We start from the raw sequence: 14,237 nt of genomic DNA on the forward strand, positions 1-14,237 counted from the left end.
GTCAAATCGTTTAAGTTGGAGGCACTTTTTGTTTTACCGGTTCAAAAAAAGAAAATGTTCAGAAAACGGTTTTGAAAAAGGCGCAAATTGTGTTAAAAAAAATAAAAGAATTCTGCTCCCAAACTCCCCCGATTGATTTTTCTGCTGTACTTGGAGTCTTTGTGTTGTACCGCTACCATGCCGTCAGGCGTGGCTTCTGTCGAGGACATCTTGGGGAGTCTGTGCGCGGAGCGAACGGCGCGGTTCTTTGTTCGCGGGGGCTGCTGCCTGCTGCAATACCATTTTTTTTTTTTTTAAAAGGGGGGAAATGTGCGAGGGCTTTTCTTACGTTCCCCCCGCTGCATAGGGTCTGCAATGCCTGTCTGACAACTCCCTTTCTCTTCTCCTCCTCTTATACAGCCCCAACCAGTACCAGCAACCCCCTACCCACCTCCACCCACCCCCCCTCCAGACACCTTCTCTCCCCTCCTATACATAACATCCTCATGCGCAACGGCGCTGGAGACAACAACGCGGTGACCTGCAGCAAAGCAGGGATACATGGAGGTGGGCGGACCCCCATCTCCCTTCCCCAAAAACAAACAAACACCACCAACAACAAAAATCTCAATAACTCCTTTTTTTTTTTTTTACTCCCAAAAAATTCCCGTCAGATGCCTGAACGCCACCCCCGATCTCCGCGTTTGAATCCCTGAATGATAAAGTTGACATCATCTTTTTTTCTCCCCCCCCCCCCCCCCAGCCGCACCAGACAGACCATGTGCGCACCGCACTTGCGCCTTTTGATACCCAAACTGTTTACATCCTGGATTGGAAATTCTTACATAAGTCGCGGATATGCGGGTTTCTTTCTTTTTTTTTTTTTTTTCTTTTTTTTTTTTTCAGGCTCTGCGTGCGGTGGTGGGTGGGTGAGTATTTTTGCGTTTCAAGAGGAGTGCGGTGGGTGCGGGGACGTAAAGGACGAAGGTGTGTTCCTCCTGTTCTATAGGTGACTTGGAGGAAAAAGCTGCGCGCCTTGAGGTGCCACAAGCTCGGGAACCTGAGACGGAATGGTACAACGGGAGGGCGGCTCGTCTTGTCTCGGTGAGGGGAGGGTAAGGGAAGGGTGGTGGTGGTGGTGGGGGGGGGGCTGTGTAAACCAGACTGGGTGGAGCAAACGCATCGCCCGCCCCATCCATCCACCGCGCAGACGGCCTTGTGTCCCGTTCGCCCGGAGCTCGGAGAGAGACTACTGTACTGAGAGTCTGGCGGATAGAGAGAGGGGGCCGGTCTATGGGAGGGACTAGCGCAAAAGGGGGGACTTGGAAGGAGGAGGGGGTGAGGAGGAGGAGGAGGAGGAGGCGGCACGGGTGCTGTTTCTCCAGTCTCTTTCCCCTGTCTTTGTCTCACACACTCTTTTGTTAGCCATGCCTAGCCTGCTGGTTCTAGCAGGGATCATGGAGAAAAATGGGGGCTACGGCGGGGATCTGGCCGGCTCCGGCTTCGGAAGCGAAGGTCTCCTCGTGCCGCCCGACGAGGAGGAAGACGACTCCCGTGCCCTCAGGGTCGCGCTGGGCCAGTTGTCTCTGCTGGGGCTCGGGGAAGGCGAGGACGGCGGCGGAGCCCCAACAACGGGAGTACAGGACCGGAGTAACAATAACAACAACCACCACAACCACACGAACAGCGTCGGGGGTGGCGGGGACACGGCGATCCTGCAAGGGAAGAGCAAGTTGTGCGCTCTGTACGAGAGCTCCTCAAGTGAGACGAAGGGACGAGGCTGCAACATAACCGAATGCGTCCCGGTGCCCAGCTCGGAACATGTGGCCGAAATAGTGGGGAGACAAGGTAAAGCGGCTGGCTTCTAGATTATTATTACCACCACCACCACCCCACACCACCACCACCCTCCTACCCCCCCCCCACTCTCCTCTCCACCCTCAAACTTGTGCGTTTATCCCGCTAACAGTGTCGCATTCTCCCGCCGTGGTTTCCCCCCCGTGCGCTTTGTTGTGTGTGTGTGTGTGTGTGTGTGAGTGTGTGTGTGTGTGTTTTTGTTTGTTTTGTACGTATGTGTGTGTGTGTGTGTTTTTGTTCTCTAAATGTTACCTGGTGTTATTTGACAAAAGAAAAGGGAGTGGTGTGTGTGCTGGCGTGTTTTTGTACTCCCCCGAGACATCAGCCTCCCACTTTTTTCAGCTCCCAACGTTGTAAGTTCTCTTGTAGTCATCATGACGCCTCGTGTGTGTGTGTGTGTGTGTGTGTGTGTGTGTGTGTGTGTGTGTGTGTGTTTTTAATTTTTGGATTAAATTTTTTTTTTTTGGGGGGGGGGGGGGGGGAGTTAACGCGCATAGAGACACTAGAGAAAGACAGACACAGAGAGATCCGTTTTTTCCTCCCCACTGGGGCGAGTTATTCCACATCCACGCCATCAATGTCAGCGCGCAGACACACACACACACACACACACACACACACACACACACACACACACACACACACACACACTGGAGCACTTGCTTCCTTTGTCGTCTGAGACGCGCCAGACTGTTCAAAAAGCCAACGTGCGGCGGACGGAGACGGGAGAACCTTTCACTTTTCACAACGATTACTAGGGGGGGGGGGGGGGGGGACGACGACCACATTTACGCACTCGGTCTCGAATGTTTGAAGATGTGATACCCCCCCCCCTCAACCCCATTCATCCCACCCCCCAACACCCACCACCCCTTTCCAAATTTATTCAGCTCGTTGTTTATGTGGCGCACTGCCCCAGTGACATAATTGGACAATAGAGCGAGTGTGTGCCACTTGTTTTTTTTTAAATAAGAGGGTGTTGGAAAGTTCAATTCCAGTCCCCCCCCCCTTTTTGCAGGTTCTGCCCTGTTTTTTCCTGATGTTCTGGGGAGGGGGTTATTGAACAAAGAGCTGAAGTTGAATGACAGCAGCTGTCAAACAAAGGTGTGAAAGTCGGGGGGATGACGGGAGGGGCGCGTCAGGACGCAGTTTGGCACCCGGGATGGACTTAAAGGGGTGACTCAGCGAGAAGTTGCTCCGGGAGGGGGGGAGGGGGGTCCTTTTAATTTGTAGGAAATAATCTTGTTATTGTCTGCTGGTTGGATATGAAGCTGTTTTTGGTGACTGATTCACATCCAGGAGGAGGAGGAGAGGGTTTTATTTTGAAAAATCTTTCTTCTGATTGGTGATTGGTGTTAATCAGTGTATGCATGAAGTGTGGTGATGGACCCAAAGGGTGGGGGTGAGGTGGGGGGGTAGAATCGGATGGGGATGGAGGGGCCTCGGTGCTCCATAACAAGGGGCTCCTCGTGAGGCTGCACGCCCCTCGGTGCCACATGGTCGCCAGTCAGGAGAGTAAAAGGTGGTTTGAATGAGTGGTAGGGGGGGGGTTGTTATAAATACCACTAACAAATTTATTTGGCAACAAAGACAAATAAGTCTCAGACGAGTTGGGGGGGGGGGGGGTCGTGTTATCCACGTTCCCCTTTCTTGTTGCAGTGTGGGTCTGCTCAGTCCACGTTGGAGTGTAGAGTTTTGAATTTTCCTGGGGAGGGAATTGGGGGTGTGTGTGTGTGTGTGTGTGGGGAGGGGGGGTCTAACCGCAGACGGCCGGGGAGGGGCGTGTCCGGTGTGCAGCACGTGCAGCAGGAAGGAACCCGTTCGCCTTTAACCGAGAAAAGAAGTGGTGATTTTTTATTATTATTTTTTGGATTGGGGGGGGGTTGATCTGATTCATGGTGGTGGTGGGGGGGGGTTGTTAGCACCACTCTCTCTCTTTCTCTCTCTCACACACACACTCACACACCCTCTTCCTCTCAGCATCACGTCATGACGGAAGGGTGAGGAGCTGATTCCAGAGGATGCTCTCTCTCTCTCTCTCTCTCTCTCTGGCGCGCTCCAGATCAGGGGTGTCTTTGTTTTCCATCCCGGGGGGCGTCCGTTTTATTTGTCACCTGTGTGCTTAATAATCTAACATCTGAGATGAATGAAGGTGTGTGTGTGTGTGATTTTTTTTTTTTTCCTGGAGGTAATTTGTGATCGAGATAGAATTAATTTGAGCCAATTAAAGGAGGAACTGCTCCTGGTGCGTTCGCGTCACGTCAGGCCACGAGGTGCGTTTTTCTTTTTTCATATTTGGGGGGGGTTGAGCCACACTTAACCTTCAGAGAATCACCGTATGCTGTCCGCACCGACGGCTCCCTCCCGGGGAAGTGTTCCTGAGCAAAGTGGGCTTTTCTAGTCGCCTTAAGGTGACATTCAACTCCAGCTTTAAGTGTTTGGATACCCGCATCTGTGATTTTTCAGATCGCTATGGCGATGAGGTGCTGTGTAATCTGAAGTACCTGGAGTCTGTGGAGATGAGCTGTGGTGTGTTCACTGGATGGGTGGATAAGTGCTTGAAGATTCTTGTTTGTCAAAAAAAGAAAAAGAAAAAGAGAGAGATAAAGAAAAATAAGAATAAGAAGGCCTCTTAAAGAGTCAAGATGAGAAAGGTGTGTTTAAGTCCTCCATTAAAAAAAAAATAAAAAAAGCGTGTCCTTCCATGAGGGTGCTGCCTGGATTTTCTGAATGAAAGCAGACTCCTTCCTCCTCATGCAGCCTTCATGGGGGTTTTCTTCTAAACAGCACTTGTGTCTTTTCATTCCGTCTTCCTCTGACGACTCTGAAACAACGACTACCGTCTCCCGTCCTGCCCCGTCTTTGCACGGTTGTCGTAAAATAACATTAACCTGCAGCTCCCTGGCATTAACACTCTCCTTTCATCAAAGCGCTTAATGGAATAAACCATTAGAAACAACAAACAGATGCAGATGTAGAGGAATAAATGTCACCTCCTCCTTGGAAAACCGGGGTGCATGTGGGTTGACCTTACGGCCTGAGGGGTTCATGGAAGGGCAGATGGCGACGACTCGAATGCATCGCATGCCTCATCCTCCAGAACGGCTACGTCTAATTCCTCTGCACCATCCACATGACTCCTATAGCAGGGCTGTGTTTTGATGTATAGCTGATAAATAGGTGGGCTGCAGGAGTGCATTAATGCTCAGGTGCAGGAAATGTCATAAATTATTCTAATTACTCCCCCGGTTGGTTAAAAATGTGCAAAAGTATTAAGCTAATCTGGTCACAACTGGTGCGTAAATCAGAATCCACCAAGGGGAGATGGGATTAGGTAACGGTTTCAGTCGATTCTAGAGGAGCGTCGTGTAACTGCTGCATTACGTTTTGCTTATTTTTAAGATGTTTCTCGGTGTTTCTGCAGGTTGCAAGATAAAAGCCCTGCGGGCCAAAACCAACACCTACATAAAAACCCCCGTCAGAGGAGAGGAGCCGGTGTTCTTAATCACCGGCCGAAAGGAGGACGTCGCCCTGGCCCGCCGTGAGATCATTTCTGCAGCGGAGCACTTCTCCATGCTCCGGGCGTCCCGCAACAAGCTGGGGGTGTCCTTTAGCGGCTCCCCGCCCACCCCCCTGCCGGGTCAGACCACCATTCAGGTGAGAGTGCCATACCGCGTGGTGGGTTTGGTGGTGGGGCCGAAGGGATCCACCATCAAACGCATCCAGCAGCAGACCTGCACCTACATCGTGACCCCCAGTCGAGACCGTGACCCCGTGTTTGAGATCACCGGGTCGCCCAGCAACGCCGAGCGGGCTCGCGAGGAGATCGAAGCACACATCGCCTTCCGAACGGGGGGCCTCCACGACCACAACAACGAGAACGACTGCCTGGGCCCCAACGGCGGGGGCAGCAGCCCGGCGGGCAACAGCGGCGGCGGTTTGGAGAGCCGGCTACAGCAGGTGTGGGGGCTGCAGGGGGGCCAGCGCAAGCCTCTCACCAGCAGCTACCGCCAGAACTTCTCAGATGCCATGGTGGGAGGTGGGGGAGGAGGAGGAGGAGGCGAGGGGGGAGGAATCTACAACAAGGGCAACTTCTCCAGTTCTGGGGAGAAGCCTTGCTCTTATTTTGGATCGGAGGGTACCCAGAGCTGGGGCGACCCCGACTACCCCAAACAGGTGGCCTTCTACACCCAGCAGCGTTCCAAGAGCTTCGGGGGCCTGTCCCTCCCCCTGACCAGACTCTCCCCCGGTTTAACCGAGCCCTGCGGGGGCGGGAGCACCAACAACTCGTCAGTCACCAGCATTGTGCCCGTAGCCAGCTCACCTCACGCCCAGGCCCGCCGCGCCCACAGCGAGCCCACCTCAGCCGGCGAAGGCTTCCCGGGGCGTCTGCCCGTGCCGGACTCTCCGCCGGCCACCGTGAGGGACTGCATGACCTGCTTCGAAAGCAAAGTGACGGCTGCCTTGGTGCCCTGTGGCCATAACCTCTTCTGCATGGAGTGCGCCATCCGAATCTGTGAGCTCAACCACCCAGAGTGCCCCGTGTGCCACACCCAGGTCACACAGGCCATCCGAATATTCTCCTAAAGAAACCACGTCAGTTTTTAAAAATCATTTAGTTGAGTCAGTGTTTGTTCAATAATTATTTACTGTTATTATGATTATTATTATAATACACATTTTTTGTTTTTCAGAAAAATTTTAAAAAATCCAACCAAGCAGATATTTTAGAAGGCACTGCTTGCTTTACTAAAAAGTATAAGAAATATTTTTAAGTTTTTCTTTTATATATATATGCATATATATTTTATAAAAGTTTTGTTTATAAGAGAAGTATAGTACCTTGCATTTTCAGTTTTTTTTTGACTGCTGCTGTTTTTTCATTCATGAATCACGGCGTAGGCAGAGCTAGACGGTAATGTGAACATTTTATTCTTCAAAAAAAAATTGTTTTTTTTATTTTTATTTTACCATGAAGTGGGTTTATACTGAAGGAAAGATGATTGTTGAGGCACCCCGATCTGCACCTGACTGGACGAGGAAGTCAACGTTGTTATTAGAAGGAGTAAAAAAAGAAAAAAGAAATTTCCATTGCACCTTACAATCATCGTGGTCTAAAATAGGATTTTCAATCATACCTTGAAATGTTGGGGGGGGGAGGGGGGGTGTGAACAATCCAGCCTTCCGGTTTTTTACTGTGATTGTGGTTCTAATTGGTCCAAAATAGTTATTAATTTTAGCCAAATGAAAATGTGAATAGATCGGTTCTTGTCAAAGCCTTGTAATCCTTTACAAGAAAGCAAAAGTCATCCCTTTTTTATTTTCATTCTCTTAGTCTTATAATCCAGATTTCAAGAGGTAGGTAGGACGCTACATATTTTTTCGGGGTAATTGATTACATTTCACTGGTGCTATTATTCACAGAGATAGATTGGAGTACACTCTTCTTTCCTGTAGCCATTGATTACACTTTTGGTCGCTGCAGTTTGTTGAAAAGATTCAGTAAAGCTCGCTCCTCGTGGCACTTGAAAAGCATGTGGTTCCTCGGTTGGCTTAAAGCACTGATTTAATTTGTGAGGCCGAAAGCCTTGGAATTCATCCAGTTGGCCGGTTCTCCATATCTGTCTCCCCAACGGACTTGTTCCAAAGCCACCTTAACCGCGCTTTATTGTCTTGTGTGGTCATTTGGCCACAGTCGCTGAACAATATAGGACACAGCGAGAGATCAACGAGTGTTTCTCCCTGAGACGTGCACTGTAAATAAAAGGGGGGTGGTGGGGGGGGCAGGGTGTGTGTGATTGGGGGTGTGTGTGGGAGGGGGTAGACTGTGGACAGAAGCCGAGTAAAATTGTAAAATGTGTCCTGAATCAGCTGCAGACTCGGATTAAAATAGTTGACACTGTAAAATGTCCCAAATCGGTAATCCTTGCTCCATAACGGCCCCCCCATTCTAACAGCATTATGTTTGAGCTACGCGGGGGCCCAGCTGCCCCCCCCCACCCCACCCCCATAATTAGCAGGGCTGTACAGGAGCAGGTGTTTCATGGTACGCTGTAGCTGTGACCCCGAGCTGGGGGTCCAGCTCAGGCCCCCCTTTCTTTCTCTCTTTTCTCCGGCTTTTATACGCCCCCCCCCCCAGCTTACAGTTCGATCGTCTGCTTTTGAAGGCCTCTCTGAGTGGGGCGTATTGTCTGCCCCCCCCCCCCCCCTTACTCCTTACCCCCCCAGTAGCAGGCGTGGGCTCGGACACGGCCTGGATCCACTCATTGATAATTAGGCAAATGGTTCGGTCCAGGTGCGGCCCATGTGGGGGCCGAACCAGGGGTGGGGGGGTCCCGCCGCGAGGCCATTACTGCCCCACCCCACTGTTACAGGAACAGAGGGGGCTGGATGATCTGGATGCAGCTGGGTGAATAAGAACCCCCCCCCCCCACCCCCACCCCCGTCCCCACTCCATCTTCTTCTTCCCGCCTTGCCCCCCCCCCACACCCTCCCCCCATTGGTCGTTTTCAGTTGCTCTGAGCTATCCCTACTGGGGAGAGGGGGGCCTCTTTTGTCCAGACACACACACACATGCATACACACAAAATTTTGAAAGACACCAGCTGAATTGGCAGCGCCGGTGAAATAAGTTAGGGGGGGGTTGTTGTTTTTTTTTTTTTTGGAGGGGGGGGGTGTCAAATAAATGAACAACAGTTATCAGGAAATACAGCAGATACCTGTGTTTAATGTTCACGTCACGTAGTTTCAAGCAGGGATGGAAATGTTTAAGCTCATTTATGGAGGAAAGGATTTTCTAACATGGGGTGCAGCATCATTAACAACCCCCCCCCCCCAAAAAAAAAAAAATCAAGTCCCCACATGCACCACCTGGATATTTGTTGTAAGGGGTTGATCGTGTCAGCTCGCCACTGTATGGGACATCCTGCAGCTGCCCCTTCACTTTGGACACTGAGGCGCTGCCAATGGCAGACCCCCCCCCCCAATACACACACACACACACCCACACCCCCACTTTGAGCTACCAGAATGAAATCATACAATTGTAATTGACAGGAAAGCAGGGAAACGCCCCATTTAAGCAGCACTCATGCTGAATCGAATTACACACCCTCTGCGTCTGCGTTCGCCCCAGTCTGGGGATTTCAGAGGGCTGGACAAGAGTGGATGGGGTGGGGGGGTGGGGGTGGGGGTGGGGAGGGATTAAAGCTGTTGAATGAGGTTGGGGGGGGGTGGGGGCGTATTTTGGCCGGAGAAAGAGAGAAGCTCAGATCATAAATAAATAAATAAATCCTAGCTGCAATTGTATTGATGATTCAGTTCTTGCAGCAGGTTTTTGTGTGGTGGTCACATGCAGCATCGCTAGGGGGGGGTTGGGGGTGGTGGGGGGGTAGGGCACAGGGGATTCTGCAGGCCCCAACAATTCAGCTCGACTTCTGTCCTGGAGAACAATAAACATTTACAAATTGTGTCTTCTTACGACACAAAAGCCCACCCCGTCAACTCGCGTTCCAAGTCGCCTGCAGGGAAAAATCACTACGCTTGAAATAAAAAAAGAAAAAAGTACCTTAAATCTATCAGATGTAGAAGTAAATAGTTCTGATTTTTATGGATGGAGATGTTGCACAAACGGTTTGGCGTATGCTTTCAATGTCCAATGTAAGGCAGTATGACACTGTTCCTGAACTTAGTATCTTTTGATTTCTGCCTTAATGTTTGTTTTTATTTAGTAAAAGGTAGCAACATTAGCCTTTAGCACCACCCCACCCCCCCACCCCCAAAAAATGACTTTTTAAAGTTCTTTTTTTATTTTTTTTATTTTTTTAAAAGAAAGGAATGTGAATCAAACTGCTTGGGTAGGGTTGGGGGTGTGGGGTGTGGGGGATTAAGACAAATTAGGCCCTTTAAAACACTTTACTTAAATATAAAGTAGAGCACCTTATTGCAAAAAAAACAAAACAAAAATAGCATTTGATTAATACCAAACCGACCACTGATGGTGAGATGAACTTAGAATTTGAAAGACATGCACATAAGGATTCCCTATCATTGTTCTGTATTATGGTGGTTCTTGTTTTGTTTTGTTTTTTGATACTGCAGTAGTACTAGTGGTGATTTGGGAGACCTCTCCTCCATTGGATCAATGCAGACCAGCAGGTTGAGTTTGCAGTGGTTGAATGAAGAGAGAGCTGATCTGAAACGTCTCCCTGTTTAGACGAGCTATAAGTTAATGAGTATTGTACTTTATATGGGAAAGCGCTCTGAGCATCTATGTAAATACAGTTTGTGTATCGCTGATCGACATCCGGACAGAGGCCCGCTTTTACGTGACATTTTGCAGGTTCTTCTCAAAGCTGAAGGCGTCGTTGTCAATGTTTTAGCATATGGAATTCAAAGTGAAGAGTTTATATATTCGCCCCGTCCTCCTTTTTGACTAGAATACTATATGAAATAGATCCATACGTTGAAGAAAATTTTATTTAAGCTGATTAACTTAGTATTTCATCCAAATATATAGATAAATGAATGAGACACTACTATAGACTGTAATAATGAATATCCTTTATGAAGCCGTTGTTGATGTATAAACCCAATCTCAAATGAACGGAATAGTACGTGGAATAAACAAACCCCTGATGGAGAAATCAGTTTTTATGTATATTAGGATGAAAAAGCAATAATAGGACTATACTGGGACAATAAACATAGGAGCTAGCCTCAACACTTCTTTGAATAATATTCTTTTTCAGAAATGTACCTTGATATTAGAATAATACTGATGCCTCATATCCGCTTAAAAACCATTATGGATTCATTCCAGCGTGAAAACAGAGATATAATTAGTAACAGTTTCAGGATAAGTAATTGTTCTCGTTGCGTTCATCAGGGTCTTAGTCATTTGATTGCTTGATTTTTTATTTTTTTTGTAAATTATTTTTTATTCTATGTTGAATATCAATCAGATGGAAGGGTGGGCCGAGGTAAACTCAAAAGCATTCCTTCACCTGAGTGGAACTGAAGAGGATGAAACGACTCATTTCTGTGACTTAGAGGAAATCTCAGCTCGCTGTAAAAGTGATCGCTCGAGTGTAAACAAACAAGCCCGAGAGCGTTGAGGCGCCGAGGTGCGTCCTGTTTGTTAAAAAGCAGGGAGCCGCTGACTTTAATGATGACGGACGTCATCTTTGGAAGGCTTTGCTCCAGAAGGTGGACGCTGCGGCGAGGAGCAAGAGGGCAGGTCGTAATGATGCGATGTGCGCTGGAGACGCCGTCGATCCCACCGCAGGCATGTCGTCCACCAGAGGAGGCTTCGATTCCTCACACTCTGCCTTTTTTTTTTTTTCTTCCTTCTTCTTCTTCACAGCGCACACAGGGGCAGACGTTACTTACAGCACGTCTCCAGATGATTTCTATTCACGCGTTAAAACGTCTCTGATCCACACTTGCACCTAGTTGTTTTTTGTTTTTTTTTCATCTGTATTGTTTTTGGAGAGGAAAAAGGGTCAGACATAGCCAAAGAACAAAAACCAGAAGAAGAGGTCATGAGGTCACTTGTCACCTGAGAGAACTTATTTTAAAGGCATCAAAATCTCACTTGGATTTAAAAGAGTTTATGGAATCAGGAATATTGAGGAATAATCTCACAGTCAGGATTACTCTGTTCGCCCTAAAGTCTCGCAGGCCGCTCGATCGATATCCGTGAAATGAAAGCGTCTCATGTTGCAGCGTTGGAAGATCACTTTAATATTAGAGGGGCGCCTGGTAACAGACTGACTTCTCCCCAATGAGTTGGGTTTAAAGCGCATCCTGGCAGTCCGATGAGCGCTTCTCTGACGTCCTTGTTGGACCAAGGAATGTCATAATCTTTCTAGAAGTCAAGATAAGAAAGAGACAGCCCAAAAAAATTCAACTTAAAAAAAAAAAGATTATTAGACTGTGAAAGAATTGTGTTGACAATGACAAGCCGGTGAAAATCCAGGCTGAATTCTGAATTTGGAAGAGCCTCAGAGTAAACTGTAAGGGATTATGTTTATATGTAAACAAGGTGACAGTGTAATAGTGAATAAATAAAAAAAACACTGTGGTTTTTAGTTAACATGGTTTAGAGAGACATTAACTGTATCCTTAAGTTTAACTGCATGTTAGTAAAATATAGTACAGTAGGTAAGATTTATCAGAAAAAAAAAGTTAAGATCTCATAAACAATTCATCAGCCTGATACCTAAAGTGTATAAAAAGCTTTAAGACCTTAAAGTGAACATGGGTTTAAAACCATATATCTACCGTGTAGTTTAACTAATTGATGCTTAAAGTTTAATTAAGAATATTCTAAGGAGTAAGTTTCATTTGTCCAACTCACCCAGTATGAAATACTTTTTTGAATTCAGTGGTGCCACAAAAGGAGCGGGGGTGACTCACAGTGACATTTGATCCGTTAAGTTCTTGTTAGTATTATTTTTACAATATTGTATTAAGCTTACTATTATAGTAATGGTAGAAACTGTTGATGTTTTTTCTTCTCTTAATATGAAAAAGTCTTTATGCATTTATGTAGAATCCCTTTTTAAGGAGTGATAGGAAATCCTTATTTTCAATGGATGCACTTAAGCAATTGTACCAACCTGTCTAAATCACACATTGAGGAAGTAATGCATTTGAATGTATAAAAAAAAAAGGATCTCGACTCAATGCACTCCTTACGCTTATCATTTTGTCGATTTACAAGTGAGCTTTAAGTTTTTTTTTTGGGTTTTTTTTTAATGAAAAGGATTTGCGACAGGTTTTTGACGTAGACTATATTTGAGTTCTTCCACATACATTTATAGAAAGTAACTTAAAATGAATAAAAAAAACATATTACAGTTTCTCAAATCTATTTTGCTAACATGGGTTATTATTTCATAGAAAGCAGAGGAAAAAAAAAAGTCAGTATCTGGATGTTATTTATGAAAAGTAAAAAAAATGAAGCAACATATTTATGAGTAACCTCAAGACATTTTGTTTTTTAATTAAAATGACAAGAAGTTAATATATTTCTAAACACAGTGAAGTCAGTTTCTACTAATAAGAAAAATGAGAAAAGAAGTTTAGAAGTTTTATTTATGAAAGTTATGGACGCTCGTCTTTTCCATCTACTTCAATGAAGTAAATGGAACAGGAGTTTCCCCATAGCTTAAATTTTAACTTCAGACGTGCGCTACTTCAACATCAGTGCATTCACAATGGAATAATTACAGAAAATAATATAATATTTTTTAGAATTTGGAGATATTTTAGTCACAGAGCATCGATTTTGTGCCTCAATTCTATATTTTTCCTGCATCAGCATTCTTTGTGCAGTGCTGCTTGCTGTAACCCCCTTTCCCTCCCCCCCTTTAAACTAACCCCATGTTACTGACTGAAACTCATTAACTCATTTCCTCTGTAATCTAAACTTGCTTTTTACTTATCAGACATATAAAACATGTTACGACTGCAACGCTTTGAATGAATGAGGTAGCTGCGACCCTCTCGCCAATTGTTCAGCACAAACTTGTACACTTTCATTCATACATTTTCTACACCTACTACTCAGTTTGTGATCACTAGTGACAGAGCATAATCAGCTTCAAGAAAGCTCATATGAGAGACTTTCCCTTGATGGGGTAATTGGGTGGAGTTGGCCGACGGAGCGGGGGGGCATCTAGGTGAGGACAAAAAGCGCACTGTGTAGTAGATCTATGTAACTAGATGCACACATATACATACATACACAACAGATTCATTACCGTACTACTTTGCATGTATGTTGTATGGTCACTTAGATGGGAGGGGCGGCGCAGGCGGGGGCGTGATCCGGGAGACGCCTGGGCCGTTTCTCTTCTGTAGATTTTCATAGATGGGAGACTCTTTGGAAAACTGGAAAGGTGTCACATGATTGGCGGGCGGAGAGAGAGAGAGAGACCACTTCAGTCCCCCCCCACACACACACACACACACCTTCAAGTTGGATTTGTGTTTCCTCAGTTACCAGTTGGTGATCAAAGACTGTTTGTACCTCATATGATTTTTATTTTTTTAAAACTTGAAGATCTTCAAAGTTGGTGTTTTGGAGTCGATTACAAAAAAAAAAAAAAAGCCCCCACCACCATGGCACATTTTTCTGCTGCATGTACCGGTTGGGAGGGGAAGGGGACTGGGGGGGTGGTGTGGGTGGGGGACGGAAGTGGCAAAACTCACGCCCTTTTCCAAAGAGGTCAATACAGTCTGACAGTTTGTCTTTGGTAGCGTTTCCAATTTTTCCAGCACAGTAGAGGTGTTTCATACCGGTCTAATAGTGGTTGTAGTGCATTAGTTTTTGGGCCAGCATCACCTGGCATTAGTTTCTGGTTTCTCTGTGAACATTGAAAGAGGGTTACCAA

General features: G+C 46.7%; 1 protein-coding gene across 1 annotated transcript; it reads left to right on the forward strand.

Moving 5' to 3' along the window:
• Nucleotides 1–788: 788 nt before the first annotated feature.
• Nucleotides 789–6,492, forward strand: mex3a (mex-3 RNA binding family member A). Its single transcript, XM_068324130.1, has 2 exons — nucleotides 789–1,827; nucleotides 5,261–6,492. The coding sequence occupies exons 1-2, from the start codon at nucleotides 1,407–1,409 to the stop codon at nucleotides 6,421–6,423; spliced, it is 1,584 nt and encodes a 527-aa protein (XP_068180231.1). The 5' UTR covers nucleotides 789–1,406; the 3' UTR covers nucleotides 6,424–6,492.
• The last annotated feature ends 7,745 nt before the right edge of the window (nucleotides 6,493–14,237 follow it).

The sequence above is a fragment of the Antennarius striatus genome, chromosome 9 (assembly GCF_040054535.1).
Source record: "Antennarius striatus isolate MH-2024 chromosome 9, ASM4005453v1, whole genome shotgun sequence".
Lineage (NCBI taxonomy): Eukaryota > Metazoa > Chordata > Actinopteri > Lophiiformes > Antennariidae > Antennarius > Antennarius striatus.